The 14,377-nt window shown below is 53.2% G+C and overlaps 1 protein-coding gene across 1 annotated transcript in view; it reads left to right on the forward strand.

Moving 5' to 3' along the window:
- The first annotated feature begins 426 nt into the window (after nt 1–426).
- MTARC2 (mitochondrial amidoxime reducing component 2) overlaps nt 427–14,377 on the forward strand; it is a 32,764-nt gene continuing 18,813 nt past the window's right edge. The window contains exons 1-4 of the mRNA XM_013055564.2: nt 427–885; nt 6,272–6,445; nt 9,345–9,507; nt 10,377–10,517. Coding sequence (XP_012911018.2) covers nt 599–885; nt 6,272–6,445; nt 9,345–9,507; nt 10,377–10,517 — 765 coding nt within the window. The 5' untranslated portion in view covers nt 427–598. The remainder of the gene's footprint in view (nt 886–6,271; nt 6,446–9,344; nt 9,508–10,376; nt 10,518–14,377) is intronic.

A 14,377-nucleotide genomic window follows, 5' to 3' on the forward strand; every position in this document is an offset into this window, starting at 1 on the left:
GCGGCGGGGGTGGGAGGGGGCTGGGGTCATCCCGGGGACCCGGCCAGAAGCGACGCTGGCCTTGGGTCTTCTCTTAGTGCAGATGTTTCCATCGCGCGGCTTAGGCGCCCCCAGGGCTGCAGGTCTCCGCGGCATCTGCCCGAGCGAGGAGTTGGCGAACACTGAACACCTCCCACCCCGCCGCCCACGATCCGCTTCCCGGTTCGGTTCGGAACGCGCGATCCCGCAGCCGGGGAGGGGGGGGCTGCGTCAGAATCGGGGCGTAGGGGGAGCGGCGGGGGGCATGTGGGGCGCAGCGGGTGGTCCCGCGAGGGGGGACCCTGGCGGTGCAGGCAGGGGGCGCCGGCGCGGGGCCCGTGAGCAGCCCGGAGGAGGCGGGCGGTGCGGGGGCGGTGGGCGCGGGCGCTCTCCGCCCCACATCCGGTGACGGCGCGGCCTCAGGCCGCAGGGAGGGCAGGGCCGCAGGGACGACCGGGCCAGCCCCGAGCCGCCGCGCCTCTTCCCGCCCGCCGCCAGCCTCGAGCGCCCCCGCGCCCCCCGCCGCCCGGGCCGCTACGCGGGAGCTGCCGCCGCCGCCTTCGTCTCCGCCCGCTGGGCCATGGGCGCCGCCGGCTCGTCCGCTCTGGGCCGCCTCGGCCTCCCCGCGCCGCGCCTCCCGGCGCCGTCCCGGCCCGCCTGGCTCGGGGCGGCCGCGCTGGGACTGGCCGCCGTGGCGCTGGGGACGGTCGCCTGGCGCCGCGCGCGCTGCAGGCGGCGCCGGCGGCTGCGGCAGGTGGGCACCGTGGCGCAGCTCTGGATCTACCCGGTCAAGTCGTGCAAGGGGGTGCCGGTGAGCGCGGCCGAGTGCACGGCCTTGGGGCTGCGCTGCGGCCACCTGCGGGACAGGTAGGCCCGGGCCCGGGCTGCGCGGGACCTGCCCGGGACGGGGTGGAGGGCGGGCGGGGGGCTCGCGGGGAGGAGTCGGTTTGCGTGTTGCGTTTCCTGGGTTGTTGGTTGGACGCTTTGCTTTTGATCCTTGAGCGGGGAAGGTCAGTTCGTGTCTGGTTGCGATTCGGAAAGGTAGGTAGCGTGAAGGACCGGGGCTGACCGGGTTATCGCCAAGTCTCCGGCGAGTTCTACGTTTTCTGATTCTTGGTCTACGGCACAATAGTAGAAAATAAAATGCTGTGGAGGAGCACACGTGGGCACAAGGCGGCAGCGCTGAAACCAAGTCTCCTTCAAGGACACTGACTTTGGTCTCCTGAAGTTTGCTCCTCCCACGTCTGTCTGTCGCCAGTCCTGGAGCAAGTGCCTGGGAGACCCGGGAAGGGGGCGGGGGAGACTTGATCCACTTTCATAAGTAATGAGCCGGTGAAGGTTTGTGTTGGGAAGAGGGGGTATCTAGGGCATCACAAATGTAGTATTCGCCCTGAAGAGAATACTGTGCCCCTCTCCCTAGAGGCAGAGTGGTCCTTGATGAAGAACTCTGGGTAAATAAAATCTGTACTCACATAAGGGCCGGCATATGGAAGTTCCATTCACTTCCCTTAGAGAAGAATGGGTGTCCTGTCATTGAACTCATCCCTGCCTGAGGCCGCAGACACTTACTCTCAGAATGGTGCAGCTGGGGGTCTGGAAGGCTCACTTGGTGGTGCAGCAGGCAACACTCCAGGAAGGGTGAACAAAGAAGAACAGAATCCCCTTCGTCGGTTCATTAGGGTTAAGATGCCTTCCTGTCCAGCTAGGGTGCTTCTGCTGTGGTCCTCTGTATCCAGAGGGTGGGGACGTTTGCAAGTTGGTCATTCAAAGAATCTTCTAGGAGGCTATCTGCTGCCCTGAGTTCACTCTGGGACACACGCATTCGCTCTTCTCAGCTGTCTTCTTTAAAAAAATGTGGACCCTCACAGCTTTGAAAAACTTCAGCTTGTTTTAGAGAAGTGTTGTGTCTGCAGACCATGTGACTGTTGGGGGATTTTCCATCCTCCTGCACTCCGATTTCTAATCCTGGAGAGACTTTCATGTTTTGTGTTTGTTTTTAGTAATCTCTACCCCCCGCCCCCAACATGGGGCTAGAACTCAGGACCCTGACATCAAGAGTCCCATGCTCAACCAATGAAGCCAGCCAGGCACCCCAATCCTAGAGAGGATGGATGGATGGATACCTATACTTTATTCAGATTTTCCTGGTTTTCCCATAACATCCTTCTTTTTCTATCCTAAGATCCCCACCAGGATATATTTATAATTCCATTTGGATGTTGTGACTTCTTGGGCTTCTCTAGACTGTAATAGTTTCTCAAGCTCCTACTGTTTTTTGATGATCTTGAGAGTTTTGAGGACTCCTGAGTGGGCATTTTGTAGAGTATCTTTTAGTTTGGGTTTGTGTGGTATTTTCCTTATGGTTGACAGAGATTATGGATTTTTAGGAGGATGAGCACAGAAGTAAAGTTCCATTCTCCTTGTATGATATCAAGGGTATACAACTTACCAACAGAACTTTTAAGTTTTTATTTAAATTCCAGTTAGTTAACATACAGTGGAATATTAGTTTCAGGTGTACAATATAGTGATTGAACACTTCCATGGGGACATCCCGTGGTCATCACGACAAGTGTCCTCCTTAATCCCCATCACCTATATAACCCATCCAACCTCCCCCCTCCCCTCTGGTGACCATCAGTTCTCTATAGTTAAGAGTCTGTTTCTTGGGGTGCCTTGGTGGTTCAGTCCGGTAAGCGTCTGCCTTTGGCTAGGGTCATGATCCAGGGGTCCTGGGATTAAGCCCCACATCAGCCTCCCTGCTCAGCAGGGAGCCTGCTTCTTCTCTCTCTCTGCCTGCCGCACCCCTGCCCCTGTCTGTGCACGTTCTCTCTCTGTCTGTGTCAAATGCATAAACAAAATAAATAAAATCTTAAAAAAAAAAAATCTGTTTCCTGGTTTGCCTCTTTTTCTCTTTGCCCATTTGTTTTGTTTCTTCAGTCCCACCTGTGAGTAAATCATGTGGAATTTGTCTTTCTTGGACTGACTTGTTTTAGGAGAGGAGTGAGTGACCAGAGGAACTATAACATTTCATGAGCCACTAGAGAGATTTTTTTAAAAAACTTTAATTTCCTGGGATGCCTGGGTGGCTCAGTGGGTTAAGCCGCTGCCTTCGGCTCAGGTCATGATCCCAGCGTCCTGGGATCGAGTCCCACATCGGGCTCCTTGCTTGGCAGGGAGCCTGCTTCTCCCTCTGCCTCTGTCTGCCATTCTGTCCGCCTGTGCTCGCTCTCTCTCCCTCTCTCTCTGACAAATAAATTAAAAAAAAAAAACAAAAAACAAAACAAAAAAACTTTAATTTCCTGAGAGTCCTATCCCAGACCTGTGGAATCGGAGACACCCAGAGGGAAGCCACCTCGTGTAGTGTTAAGATCTCCCCGGGTGAACCTGATGCTATCATTAGAGGGTAGAATCTGTGGCATTTCGAAGGAGAAGAGCACGTTTAGAGCTTATTCAAGTATGAAGGATTAGAAAAGCCTTCCTACTGCTGGGAAAACGTTAGGTGTAGGAGTTCTAGGCACCCTCCCCAAACTGGGAGAAGCAAGTTCTTGTGGCGAACATCTAGAGAAAGTCTCCTTGTGCTACTTCCTTCCCCACTTGAAGGACTGAAGTCATTTCTCAGAGAGATTTCCAGTTCTTGCCTGTCTCTCTTCGGATCATCTGAAGGACTATTTTCCTGCTTCTCATTGTCACTACTTTGCTGGGATCGTTGCTTTTGTGGGAAGAAAGGATGTGTCCTTTGCTCTTCTGCTTCAGTGGGTGTCAGAACAGAAATGGAACCGTGTCCACTTCCCCTTGTGTTGAACAACACATGCTTGGGGGTGGGGGTGCGGCTAGGAGACTGGGAAGAGGTAGGGCGAGGCAGTGGGATGCCCATGGGTTCGGTGCCACGTGTGCCTCACACACAGACATCCTGTTCCATGGGTGACCTTACACAAGCCTCAGCACCGTCCTGTGCCCTAGACGTTATCTCCACTCTGCAAATAAAACCCAGCAGGATCAGAAAGGGTGAGTGTCTCACCCAAAGCAGCTGGGTGCTGGGGTGTGAACGCGGATCCCTGTGGGTCCAGCAGTCATGCACTTTCTGTGAAGCCAGTGTGATTCGCAAGGGCGAGGATTGCACGGATGGGGAGACCTGCGCACGGTCATCGAAACTTCCTGAGCCTCATTTTTTGTTCTCATTTACAGAAGGAAGGGCTTGGACTTGATGAGATCAAAGACACTATTTAGTCTAGGTTTTATTTATTAAAGGATAATTGAAACTCAGAAACAAGCTAGAAAGAACTCTGCTGAGTGACTGCTAGTCTCTCAATGATAAGGAAACTGAAAGCAGCCTGGAATGCAGGAAAAGCCCTTTCGGATTTATTTATTTATTTTTTTTAAAGGTTTTATTCTTTTGACAGAGAGACAGAGAGAGTACACAGGCAGGGGGAAAGGCAGAGAGAGAGGGAGAAGCAGGCTTTCTGCTGAGCCAGCCAGGAGCCCGATGTGGGGCTCGATCGCATGACGTGGAGATCCTGACGTGAACTGCAGGCAGACACCCAACCACCCGAGCCACCCGGACGCTCCTAGGCCTCTTGGAGTTAATTCCATTTTGAACCATTCTTAGAAGCTGGGCTCTTCCTCCATAAGGGCTCTGTCCTCAGATTTCTAGAACTATTTTGTTCAAAGCTCTTGACAAATTTGTGTATGTTTGGTTTGGGCACCCTGGACTTTGAGCTGGTTCAGAGTCCGTCCAGCAGAACGGACTGATTGCCTGATTGGCACAGAAGGTGGGAGGGTTGGCTGCCCTCCTCGACTTGGTAAATCCTGCTCTCCGTCGTGGGTGTGTATGACTCCATCCGTCCTAAATCTGCCCTGCCCTTCTGAAGCCAGCCCTTGATGCTCTCTGCACAGACTGTGATCTCCTGGAGAAACGAGTTCTCTGAGTTTATCATCCTGAGCGTCACTGCCCTGTGACTGTCTATGGCTGGGGCCTTGCTCCCCCTCCCCCACCCCCCTTCAGGCTCAGGCACTTCTGCTCGCCAGACCAATTTCTAAGTTTAGACATGAGGTTTTCCAGCTGCCTCGGGCTCTGCTCTGCCACCCCTGTGATCACCCTGGTCACTGTTGTTCTTTTGGAGAATCTGAGCTCTGGCTTCTGCACCCGACCTCACACCGCACACTCCTGCTTTAGAAGTAAAAGAAGGTGTTAGTTTGGGGACCCCTTGGTTGTGAATAACTTTCTTTCAGATCTGGCGGGACAGAGATAATTATTCATTCACTGGGCGTAGTTTGTATGCAAGAGAGGACAAAGGCTGTGACCCCAGTTGGGCAGGATAATGAGAGTGGTTGGGCTCTGCTACAGGCAGCAAGTCTTTATCTTTTATTGGTGTCTCTGTCCTTTCCTGGTGTTAGACAGCCTGCAAGTCGCCCCTTGACTTTCCACTGGCAGCAGGTGGCACAAAACATCCAGCTCCGCCCCCTTTTCTCACTGTGAGCCCCAGGGAAGGGCTGAGGCGGAGGTCGATGGGGGACAAGGAGACCCAGCTCAGGGAGGGACTCACGGTCAGAACTCAACATGCAGACTCCTGCTGGCACATGGGTCTGGCCGGGTGCAGATCTCCGAGGGAGTCCTGTTGGGTGCTGGGGCATGTCGGAAGTTGAGGGTGCAGGCTTTGGCAGGATTAGCCAGAGCAGGGTCGTCCAGAACTCTGCACGCGGGATGAGACTGGAAATAGGAACAGGGCCCAGCCCCAAGGGAATGGAGCAAAGTAGCAGGAATGCCCTTGGTCGCAAAACCCCATAGCGAACAGGCCAGACCACCCCGGGAGCCCAAGACCCTGGGAAGGAAAAAGATGGCTTCTCAGGGGGATGGAGGTTTGGAAAGCTTTTGCTTTCAGCAGCTGCTTGGAAACCAGTGCCTTCCTCATGCACTGCCCTGTGCTCTGTGTCGATGGCGTTGAAACTTACTTTTTCCAGGGGGAGCAACGCTTTTAAAATATCTTTTAGTCATCAAATCCTTTGTGTAGTGTAACTCCGGAATGTAGATAAAAGCGTAGCAGACCTCCCCAGGCCAGGCTCCCTTCCCCTTCCCAGGAAGGCTTAGTTCTCCCCCTAGATGTGATGTGGTGTGAAGACAGAGCCTAGAACAGCGGAGGTAAGTGGCTTCTGACCCAGCCCCTGGTTTGTGGGGGCTTCCTGCTCTGCATCAGAATATGGGCATGGAGAGGGGCAGAGGTTTTCTGACTCGTTCCTGTGTGTTCCTCGGCAGGTTTTGGCTGGTGATTAAGGAAGATGGGCACATGGTCACTGCCCGGCAGGAGCCTCGCCTGGTGCTGGTGTCCATCACCTATGAGGGCAACCGCCTGATCCTCAAGGCCCCGGGCATGGACCAGCTGGCTTTGCCGAGCGAGCTGCCTTCCTCAAACAAGCTCTGGGACTGCAGGTGCTCTTTCTGGGGCCGCTGGGGACGTGCGGCGGACGCGGTTTCCCGTAGGCTCCTCTGTGCACCTGTCCCGCCGCAGTGTGTATAGTAGGTGATGAGTTTGGTGAAGGAAATACTGAAGAGAAGTCTGGCCAGGGCTGGGATCGATCCAGTGGTCAGGGCTAGTGGGCGAGGCAGAGGACGGTTTTCAGGGTTCCTGGGATTTCTTTTCTCGGGTGTGGTGAGGCAGGCAGAGGTGCAAATGATGGGGATGAAGAAAGACCTTTCCTGTGGTCACGGGTCCCGGGGAACAGGAGGCTTGGCCTGTCGCGCGGGGCTGCACACAGGAGCGGCGGTGTTGGTCAGAAGGGGGGCTGTGCTGGGGGGAGGTGGAGGGATAGGAGCGAGAGATTTCTATTTTTAAAGATTTAATTTATTTATTTGAGAGAGAGCAGGGAGAGAGAGCGCGTGCACATGGGCAGTGGGGGGGGGGGCAGAGGGAGAGGGAGAAGCGGGGGCGGGCCGATGGGAGACTCGATCCCAGGACCCCAATATCATGACCTGAGCTGAAGGCAAATACTTAACGGACTGAGCCACCCAGGCGTCCCTACGAGAGCCCGGACTGTGGTTTCCACAGGAAGTACCAGGCGAGGCGGGGTAAAGAGCCTCGGGGTTGGCTATTTGAGTCATTTCAGTGGGCTCTGGGGCCTAGAGGCTGTCTTTGGGTGGCTGGTACCTGGCCCTGGGTGGCTAGCGCCAGGGGACAGTGGCCTGGGCTGAAAGAGCCCAGAGTGGAGGTGGTTGGACTGGTTGGCACCACGGGAAAGGTAAGTTTCCTACCTGTAGGCATCAACTAGCCCTGGTGGGGGTGGGGGCCGGGGGGCGCTTTCTTCCACATCAGCAAGACCCCAAGATGCAAAGCATTAAGAATGTGGGAAGCAGGGGTGCCTGGGTGGCTCAGTGGGTTAAAGCTTCTGCCTTTGGCTCAGGTCATGATCTCAGGGTCCTGGGATCCGGCCCGTGTGGGGCTCCTTGCTCAGCAGGGCGTCTGCTTCTCTCTGTCTCCCTGCTGTTCCCCTGCTAGTGCGCATGCACTCTCTCTGTCAAATAAATGAGATAAAATCTTTTTTTAAATGTGGGTTTTGCATAACGTTCTGAGAGAGTGGAAGAAGCTGGGGTGGTGGAGGGGAAGGTGGCCCCTGCTGTGGGGATGAGGGAGTAAGGACTGGTCGGGGGGCGGCGTCCAGGAGTGGGAAGGGCGCTGCAGACTTAGCGTTCCCTTGCCCGCTGGCTGCTTTCTGGCTTTCAAAGTGCCAACAGGAGGCTCACCTGGTGGACGGAACTGGGACAGAAGTGTGTGCCCTAGCACGGGTGTTGTTGTGAGGGGTTGAAGAACGTTCTGGACCCGGGAGCGGGTGCTTCAGGAACTCGTGAACGGTGGGGTCGAGTCTGCCCCAAGTAGTCGGTTGTGTGACGAGACTCCTAGAGGAAAGGCTGAAGGCCAGGAGGGACCATGGGGAGGCTTTGGGACTGAGCCGGGAATAAGTCCGGGGTCAAGAGGGGCTCCACTAAGAGGGTTTAGAGAGAAGAAAGAGGCCCACGACACCTGAGGGCAGAGTTGAGATTTGACAGGAGATGGGAGAGGCCGTCCCCAAAGGAGGCGAGTCTAAGGGTCAGAGTGGGCCTGGGGGCGTCGGGGAGCCCAGGGCTTCATCTGGTCCGGAGTACCTCGTAAGCGCACATCGATTCCGTCCGGTATGTCGCCCTGGGAGGCCTCAAACCAGGGCAGCGCTAGAGGAGGTGCAGACCCTCTCATGGTATGTGAGGGTCTCTGCGGGCAGGGATGCTTGGAGAGAATCAGATCCTCCAATCCCATAAATGCTTGTCTCTCGCTGCAGTCTGAGTCGCACCCACAGTGCGAGCCTCCTCCTCTCCCTCCTCCCCTCTGTACGCAGGAAAGGCTCGTCCATCCGCGTCTTAATGGGGAGCATTGCTCTGTGGGGGGGGGACCTGTGGGCCCGAATAATGGGGAGCGTTGGTGCTGATGAAGAGAAACTCTAATGACAGGGACCATCATTCTACGGGTCGGGGGTTCCACACGCTACAGCGAAGGGGCCACTGATCAGATTGTCGCTCACAAGGAATAAAATTGATGCCGAACGTTATCTTATTCCGGCAATCAGTAAGAGTCATGCACAGACATATGGATATACTATAGGATTTGTTAAGAAATTAATTTTAAATGAAATTTTACTTTTTATGCTAATCAAATTCTTGTTCATAATTACTATTTTTTTTTCAAAGTAGGCTCCATGCCTAACATGGAGCCCAGTGTGGGGACTGAACTCATGACCCTGAGAACAAGACCAGAGTTGAGACCAAGAGTTGGTCTCTTAACTGGCTGAGCCACCCAGGTGCCGCCAAAATACTTTTTTTTTTTTTTAAAGATTTTATTTATTTATTTGACAGAGATCACAAGTAGGCAGAGAGGCAGACAGAGAGAGGGGGAAGCAGCAGGCTTCCTGCTGAGCAGAAAGCCCCATGCGGGGCTCAATCCCAGGACCCTGAGATCATGACCAGAGCCAAAGGCAGAGGCTCAACCCACTGAGCCACCCAGGCGCCCCGCCAAAATACTTTTTGATGAATGGTTACTGTGTAGCAAATACTGCTTCTGAAGCAGAGTCTGCATTTTACCCCAATCTCAGTCTTCCGTAGGCATGTTAGGGTTTGCAAGACTTTTCCCTGGGGCACGTTCCGCTGCGTCCCCTTCTGTTTCTGTCGGCCTCACGCTCTTGGCCTGAGGACCACGTCCTGGCGCTCCGGGATGGGCAGGTCCCAGCGGTCCGGCGGTCCCATCATTGAGGCCATCTCAGCGTGCTGCGGCAGGACGGTGACCTTGGCTCTCTGGTGACCCTTCCAGGCTCTTTGGTATGGACATCAAGGGCAGGGACTGTGGTGACCAGGCAGCTCAGTGGTTCACCAACTTCTTGAAAACAGAGGCTTTCCGGCTGGTCCAGTTTGAGAAGCACATGAAGGGAAGACCGTCCAAGGACATTTTCTCTGCTTCGGTGCCGGATTACCAGGTGAGCTTCCAGGGAACGGCCCTTTGCTTCCACCAGTCCCCCGCGCTGTGTCCGGCGTACTTCTTACCCCCCAGGACCGCCTTTCTCGGGGCCCCGGTTAGGAGAGTGTAGGGATGCCCAGGTGAGGGGGTCTGAGGGTGCGTCCTGGGCAGGTATAAGGGTTGAGGGGAAGCGGCTCTGAGCTGAGCCGGCTCTCCAGCACGCATGGTGGACAGATTGTGTCCCGTACTGTGGAGGCAGAAGCCGGGGTGACCCCCGGTGAGATGGGGACTCAGGAGGCACGCTGTGAAGGGGAAGTGAGAACTTCGTGTGGGACCGAACCAAGGTTCCTAAAATTACCGAGGCCGACTTTCTCCTGGGGCTCCCCTGGCCGTCTGTCTGGCGTGGTTATTTCAGGCACCAAAAAGCCACCTTTGGAGCGAGCCGGCTGCAGCCCAAAGCCCAGAGCCTTGGATGCTGCAGCGAGCTAGGGTTTAAGATGCAGGCTCCTGGGGCCCCTGGGTGGCCCGGTTGTTAAGTGACTGCCTGCGGCTCAGGTCATGATCCCAGGGTCCTGGGATCAAGCCCCACGTAGGGCTCCCTGCTCCGCGGGAAGCCTGCTTCTCCCTCCCCCATTCCCCCTGCTGGTGTACCCTCTTGCTAGGTCTCTGTCAAATAAAAAACTAATTGAAAAAAAAAAAAAAAAAAACAACCAAAGTGCAAGCTCCTCCGGCAGTTCTCGCTTTCCTCCCCGAGCCACAAGCTGTTTGAATGCGGGGATGACACCCCTGGCCCTCCCCGCACAGCCCTTCTGGCTGTGCTTCCCTTGCAGCTGGGCCAGGGCGTCTCACGGGGCAGGGAGCACTGAGGGTGCCACGTTCCTGGCGCAGGTGGCCTACCCGGACTGCTGCCCGCTCATGATCCTGTCGGAAGCCTCGCTGGCGGACCTGAATACCAGGCTGGAGAAGAAAGTGAAGATGGACCAGTTCAGACCCAATATCGTGGTGACAGGCTGCGATGCTTTCGAGGAGGTAAGAGGCTCCCCGCTTTTGTGCTCGAAGCTCAGATGTGCTGTTCAGGGGGCTCACTGACGGCTGCCCCCTTACCCAGCCCCAGCTCAGACCCCCCACTGTCAGCTGTGAGGGACACTGTCCTCCCCGAGTCCCCTTAACCTGGCGGAGCAGGCTGCTTGGGGCGGCCGCTGTCCCCTCGCTGGCCCCAGGAGGGCGCCGCTCACCCTTTCCATCAAGTCGGGAACTAGGCCAGACTGTGTCCTTCTGGCTCAGAGATAACTGAAGGGAAATGGAGAGAACAGTCACGTGTGCATAAGGATTTGAGACTCCCGGAAGGTCCAGACCCTAAAGCGGTGGCCTAGAGGTGCAGGAGCTCTGCCTGTGAACAGAGCCCCGGAGACAGTCCCTGCTGTGGCCGAGTTCTGTCCTGGAGGACCCACGTGCTCTCCTGTGTGACTTGTGGCTGGGATTTCCACCCTCTCCAGCCACAGCCCCCTGTAGCCCTAACAGGACACCCACATTAAACCCCAGTTGTCCTGCGATCTGTATAGAAAGACATAACTGGGCGTTGCTTTGCACTAAGAACCATTGAGAGCTCTAGTGAACGTTGCGGGTGGGTTAAACTTTGTGAGCCCTGGAAGCAACCACAGCAAATCCATTGACGGCATGTTTGCTGGGCATCAGACATGGAACTAATGTATTACTTCATACAGATTGTTCTATTTGATCCCGATGACAACCCCGTGAATTCTTGTACGACTGTCTCCTTTTTGTAAGGAAATTGAAGCTGGAGCGGGGGAGGCTTACCCACCTGTTGGACATGTGATTGGCCGTTGTGGGATTAGAATCTCCAGCTTCTGAGGGGGTGAGGACATGCCTCCAATTTAGAAATTCCAAGTAGCGAAGGCCGAGGGGAGAATCTCCCCATTCTTTGCTCCCTCGTGTGGCCACATTTCCTTTGGTGTGAGTAAAATGTGCCCCTATTTGCAGAGAAGTGTCATCCTTTAGAAGAAACCTTTGCTGGGGCCACCTGTGTGGCTCAATCAGTTAAGCATCAGCTCAGGTTGTGACCTTGGGGTTGTGGAATTGAGCCCCGCCTGCTGGTGCTGGCCGTGCCTGAAGGAGCACTGGTTGGGGAGGGGGCAGCACAGGAAGGGGCCCAGACATTCTCGGGCAGTCAGCACCTTGAGGGAAGAGACTCGATTTTTCTCCCCAGGAATAAATCCAGATGTGGTGGGACTTAGCGTTTATACAAGGTTGCGAGGGCTCCTTCAGAAAAGACAATAACACAACAACACAGGGCCTAGAAGGGCTCGGGTGCAAGAGAGGGGACTAGCCTGTCCCCCACCCTGTGGTCTACTAGTGTGCATAAGTGTGCAGTTCTCAGACACTCGCTAAACACAGAGGAAATCCATACTTGGTGTTACTGATGCAAGTGGTTGAGATTCGGATTAGAAATTAGTCCATGAAGCAAAAACGCTTCACAGGAATCCTGTAACTGCTCCCTTATTTTCTGAATAATTTTCTTTGAGGAAATACAATTTTTCTTGATTTGTCTCCATGGAAGGGCCTAATTTTAAAAAGATATTGAGCCAAGAGGAGTAAGAAGAAAAGCTACTCCTTAACCAGATTCCTGGCGAAAGAATTTTTGCTTTCCCGGAATTTGCCTAGTACAAGTTTTTGCTCCCCTGTAACTTGCCAAAGTAACCCTGAGGATAAGGTGAGCTGAATTGTGTTCTCTTAGGCAATTTGAGTGGGTGGAGTCTTTTTTTTTTTTTAATTGAAAAATGTTCAGTCACCTTGAGCTCTCTGTTTTAATTCCTGCATCACGACGGGCTTACTGAAATAGTAATGTAAGTAAGGCAGAATGCTCTGATTTTTCTAGAAAAGTCCTCTGTTTGTATACATTAAAAAAAAAAAAATCCTTCATGTAAAATAGTGCTAATGTTGCTGATTTATCTTCCTTGAACTTGGGAAGGCCAGTCGTTAAGGGCCTGATACATAAACCTGTCTGCCTGGCATTGTTACACAACTATGACCTTTTCAATTAGTGGGACTCTATTAAATATTGATGTAAAATGCTAATGTGCGTAAATATTTAATAGACCCACTAATAATAAAAAAAATAGCAAATCTAAGCATGGTGCAGAGAGGCATCTGTTTATTGCAAAAATGTGGAGCGATAGTAGAACGCCTTGTGTAACATTTGCTCTTTGTGACCCAGAGTACTCGGTCCTTTTTCCAGCTAACTCAGAATGTTAGGCAAGTTTTAAAAGCTGGCTTCCCTTGGGCCGGTGTGGTGTGTGTGAGTTCAGGGAATGCAGAGCAGTGGAGTTAAAAAATAATCCAGTTGACAATGCTTCTTGTCAGTGTGCTTGGCCGTTGCAGGAGTCAGGGATCAGGTGTTTCCCGAATTTTGCTCATTTTCCTGGTACGCAGGACTTGACTTCTTTTTCTTTTTTTCTGGGTGGGCATATCTTGTTTGCATCGTTTCTCACTCCACAGTATGAAAGAACTGTGGAGAAGCTTGCAGAAAACCTTGGGTGTGTTATCTGTCACTCACTCAGGAAGTGATTCTTCAGGAAGCTTCTAGAAAGATGGTGGGTCTTAAAGCCAGGCAGCTGTGGTTGGACTCCCAGGCCCATCACTCACTGAGGTGAACTGGGTCCTCTCAGTCCTATCCTTTGCAGCTTTTGAGAAGCAAAGTTTCTGTAAACCATGATCACCAAGTTCTCAGTCCCCCAAATGGGAGACGAGTTCGGATTTTACTTGGGTGCATACATGAGTAGAAGTCTCTGTCCTAGAATAAGAACATCATCTGCCTGGTTGCAGGGACTTCTGAAGAAACAGCATATAAAACAATAACAAAGTAACAGTAACAGCCGGGGCTCCCGGTTGATGATTGACGAATGCACATTATGTCCCAGGCACTGTGCCAGGCATTTCTTGTGCAGGATCTGATTTTATCCTCCTACTTACCCTTTCCAAGCTGCAGCTTATAACCCATTATGGGATTAGAATTTCAGTTCTGTGGGTCCTGACAAGCATTAAAAAAAAAAAAAAGACTGGAATAAAAAGTACCAGAAAAGACTATAGGTAATACGGTGACGGCTTGCTCTGTGGGCTTGTGGCTTCAGCAGTTCTGGGTATCCTCTGTGCTCACCGTGAGAAGCGGGATCACCATTGGTCACTATACAGCACTATGACTATGCTGTTTCTTTTCTTTTCTTTTTTTTTTAAGATTTTATTTATTTGAGAGAGAGAGAGAGAGTATGAGCAGGGGGGAGGCAGAGGGAGAGGCAGAGGGAGAAGCCGACTCCTCGCTGAGCAGGGAGCCCGATGTGGGGCTCGATCCCAGGACCCTGAGATCATGACCTGAGCTGAAAGGCAGAAGCTTATCCAACTGAGCCCCCAGGCGCCCGCATTATGACCATCTTCTTGACTGTATTGCCTGTGTCTTACTGTAATCACTTCATAACTGGAGTTTGTACCTCTTACCTGCCTTCACCTGTTTCCTCCATCCCCCGCGCCCCCCCACCTCCCGTCTGCCAACTACCAGTTTGTTCTCTGTATTTAAGAGTCTGTTTTTTGTGTGTGACAACACACTTATTTTGTTTTTTAGATTCCACATGTAAGTAAAATCATATATATTTGTCTTTCTCTGTTTGACTTACCTTCCATAACTTGGCTATCGTAAATCATGCTGCAACAAACACGGGATACTTAGGTCTTCTTGAATTAGTGTTTTCGTATTCTTTGGGTCGATACACAGGAGTGCGATTAGGGGATCGTATGGTAATTCTACTTGAATTTTTAAAGGGCTCTCCATATGGCTTTCCACGGGGGCTGCACCCGTTTGCATTCCCACCAGTGGTGCA

This window comes from Mustela putorius, unplaced genomic scaffold, assembly GCF_011764305.1.
Source record: "Mustela putorius furo isolate JIRA1106 unplaced genomic scaffold, ASM1176430v1.1 tig00000508_pilon_pilon_pilon, whole genome shotgun sequence".
NCBI classification, from domain to species: domain Eukaryota; kingdom Metazoa; phylum Chordata; class Mammalia; order Carnivora; family Mustelidae; genus Mustela; species Mustela putorius.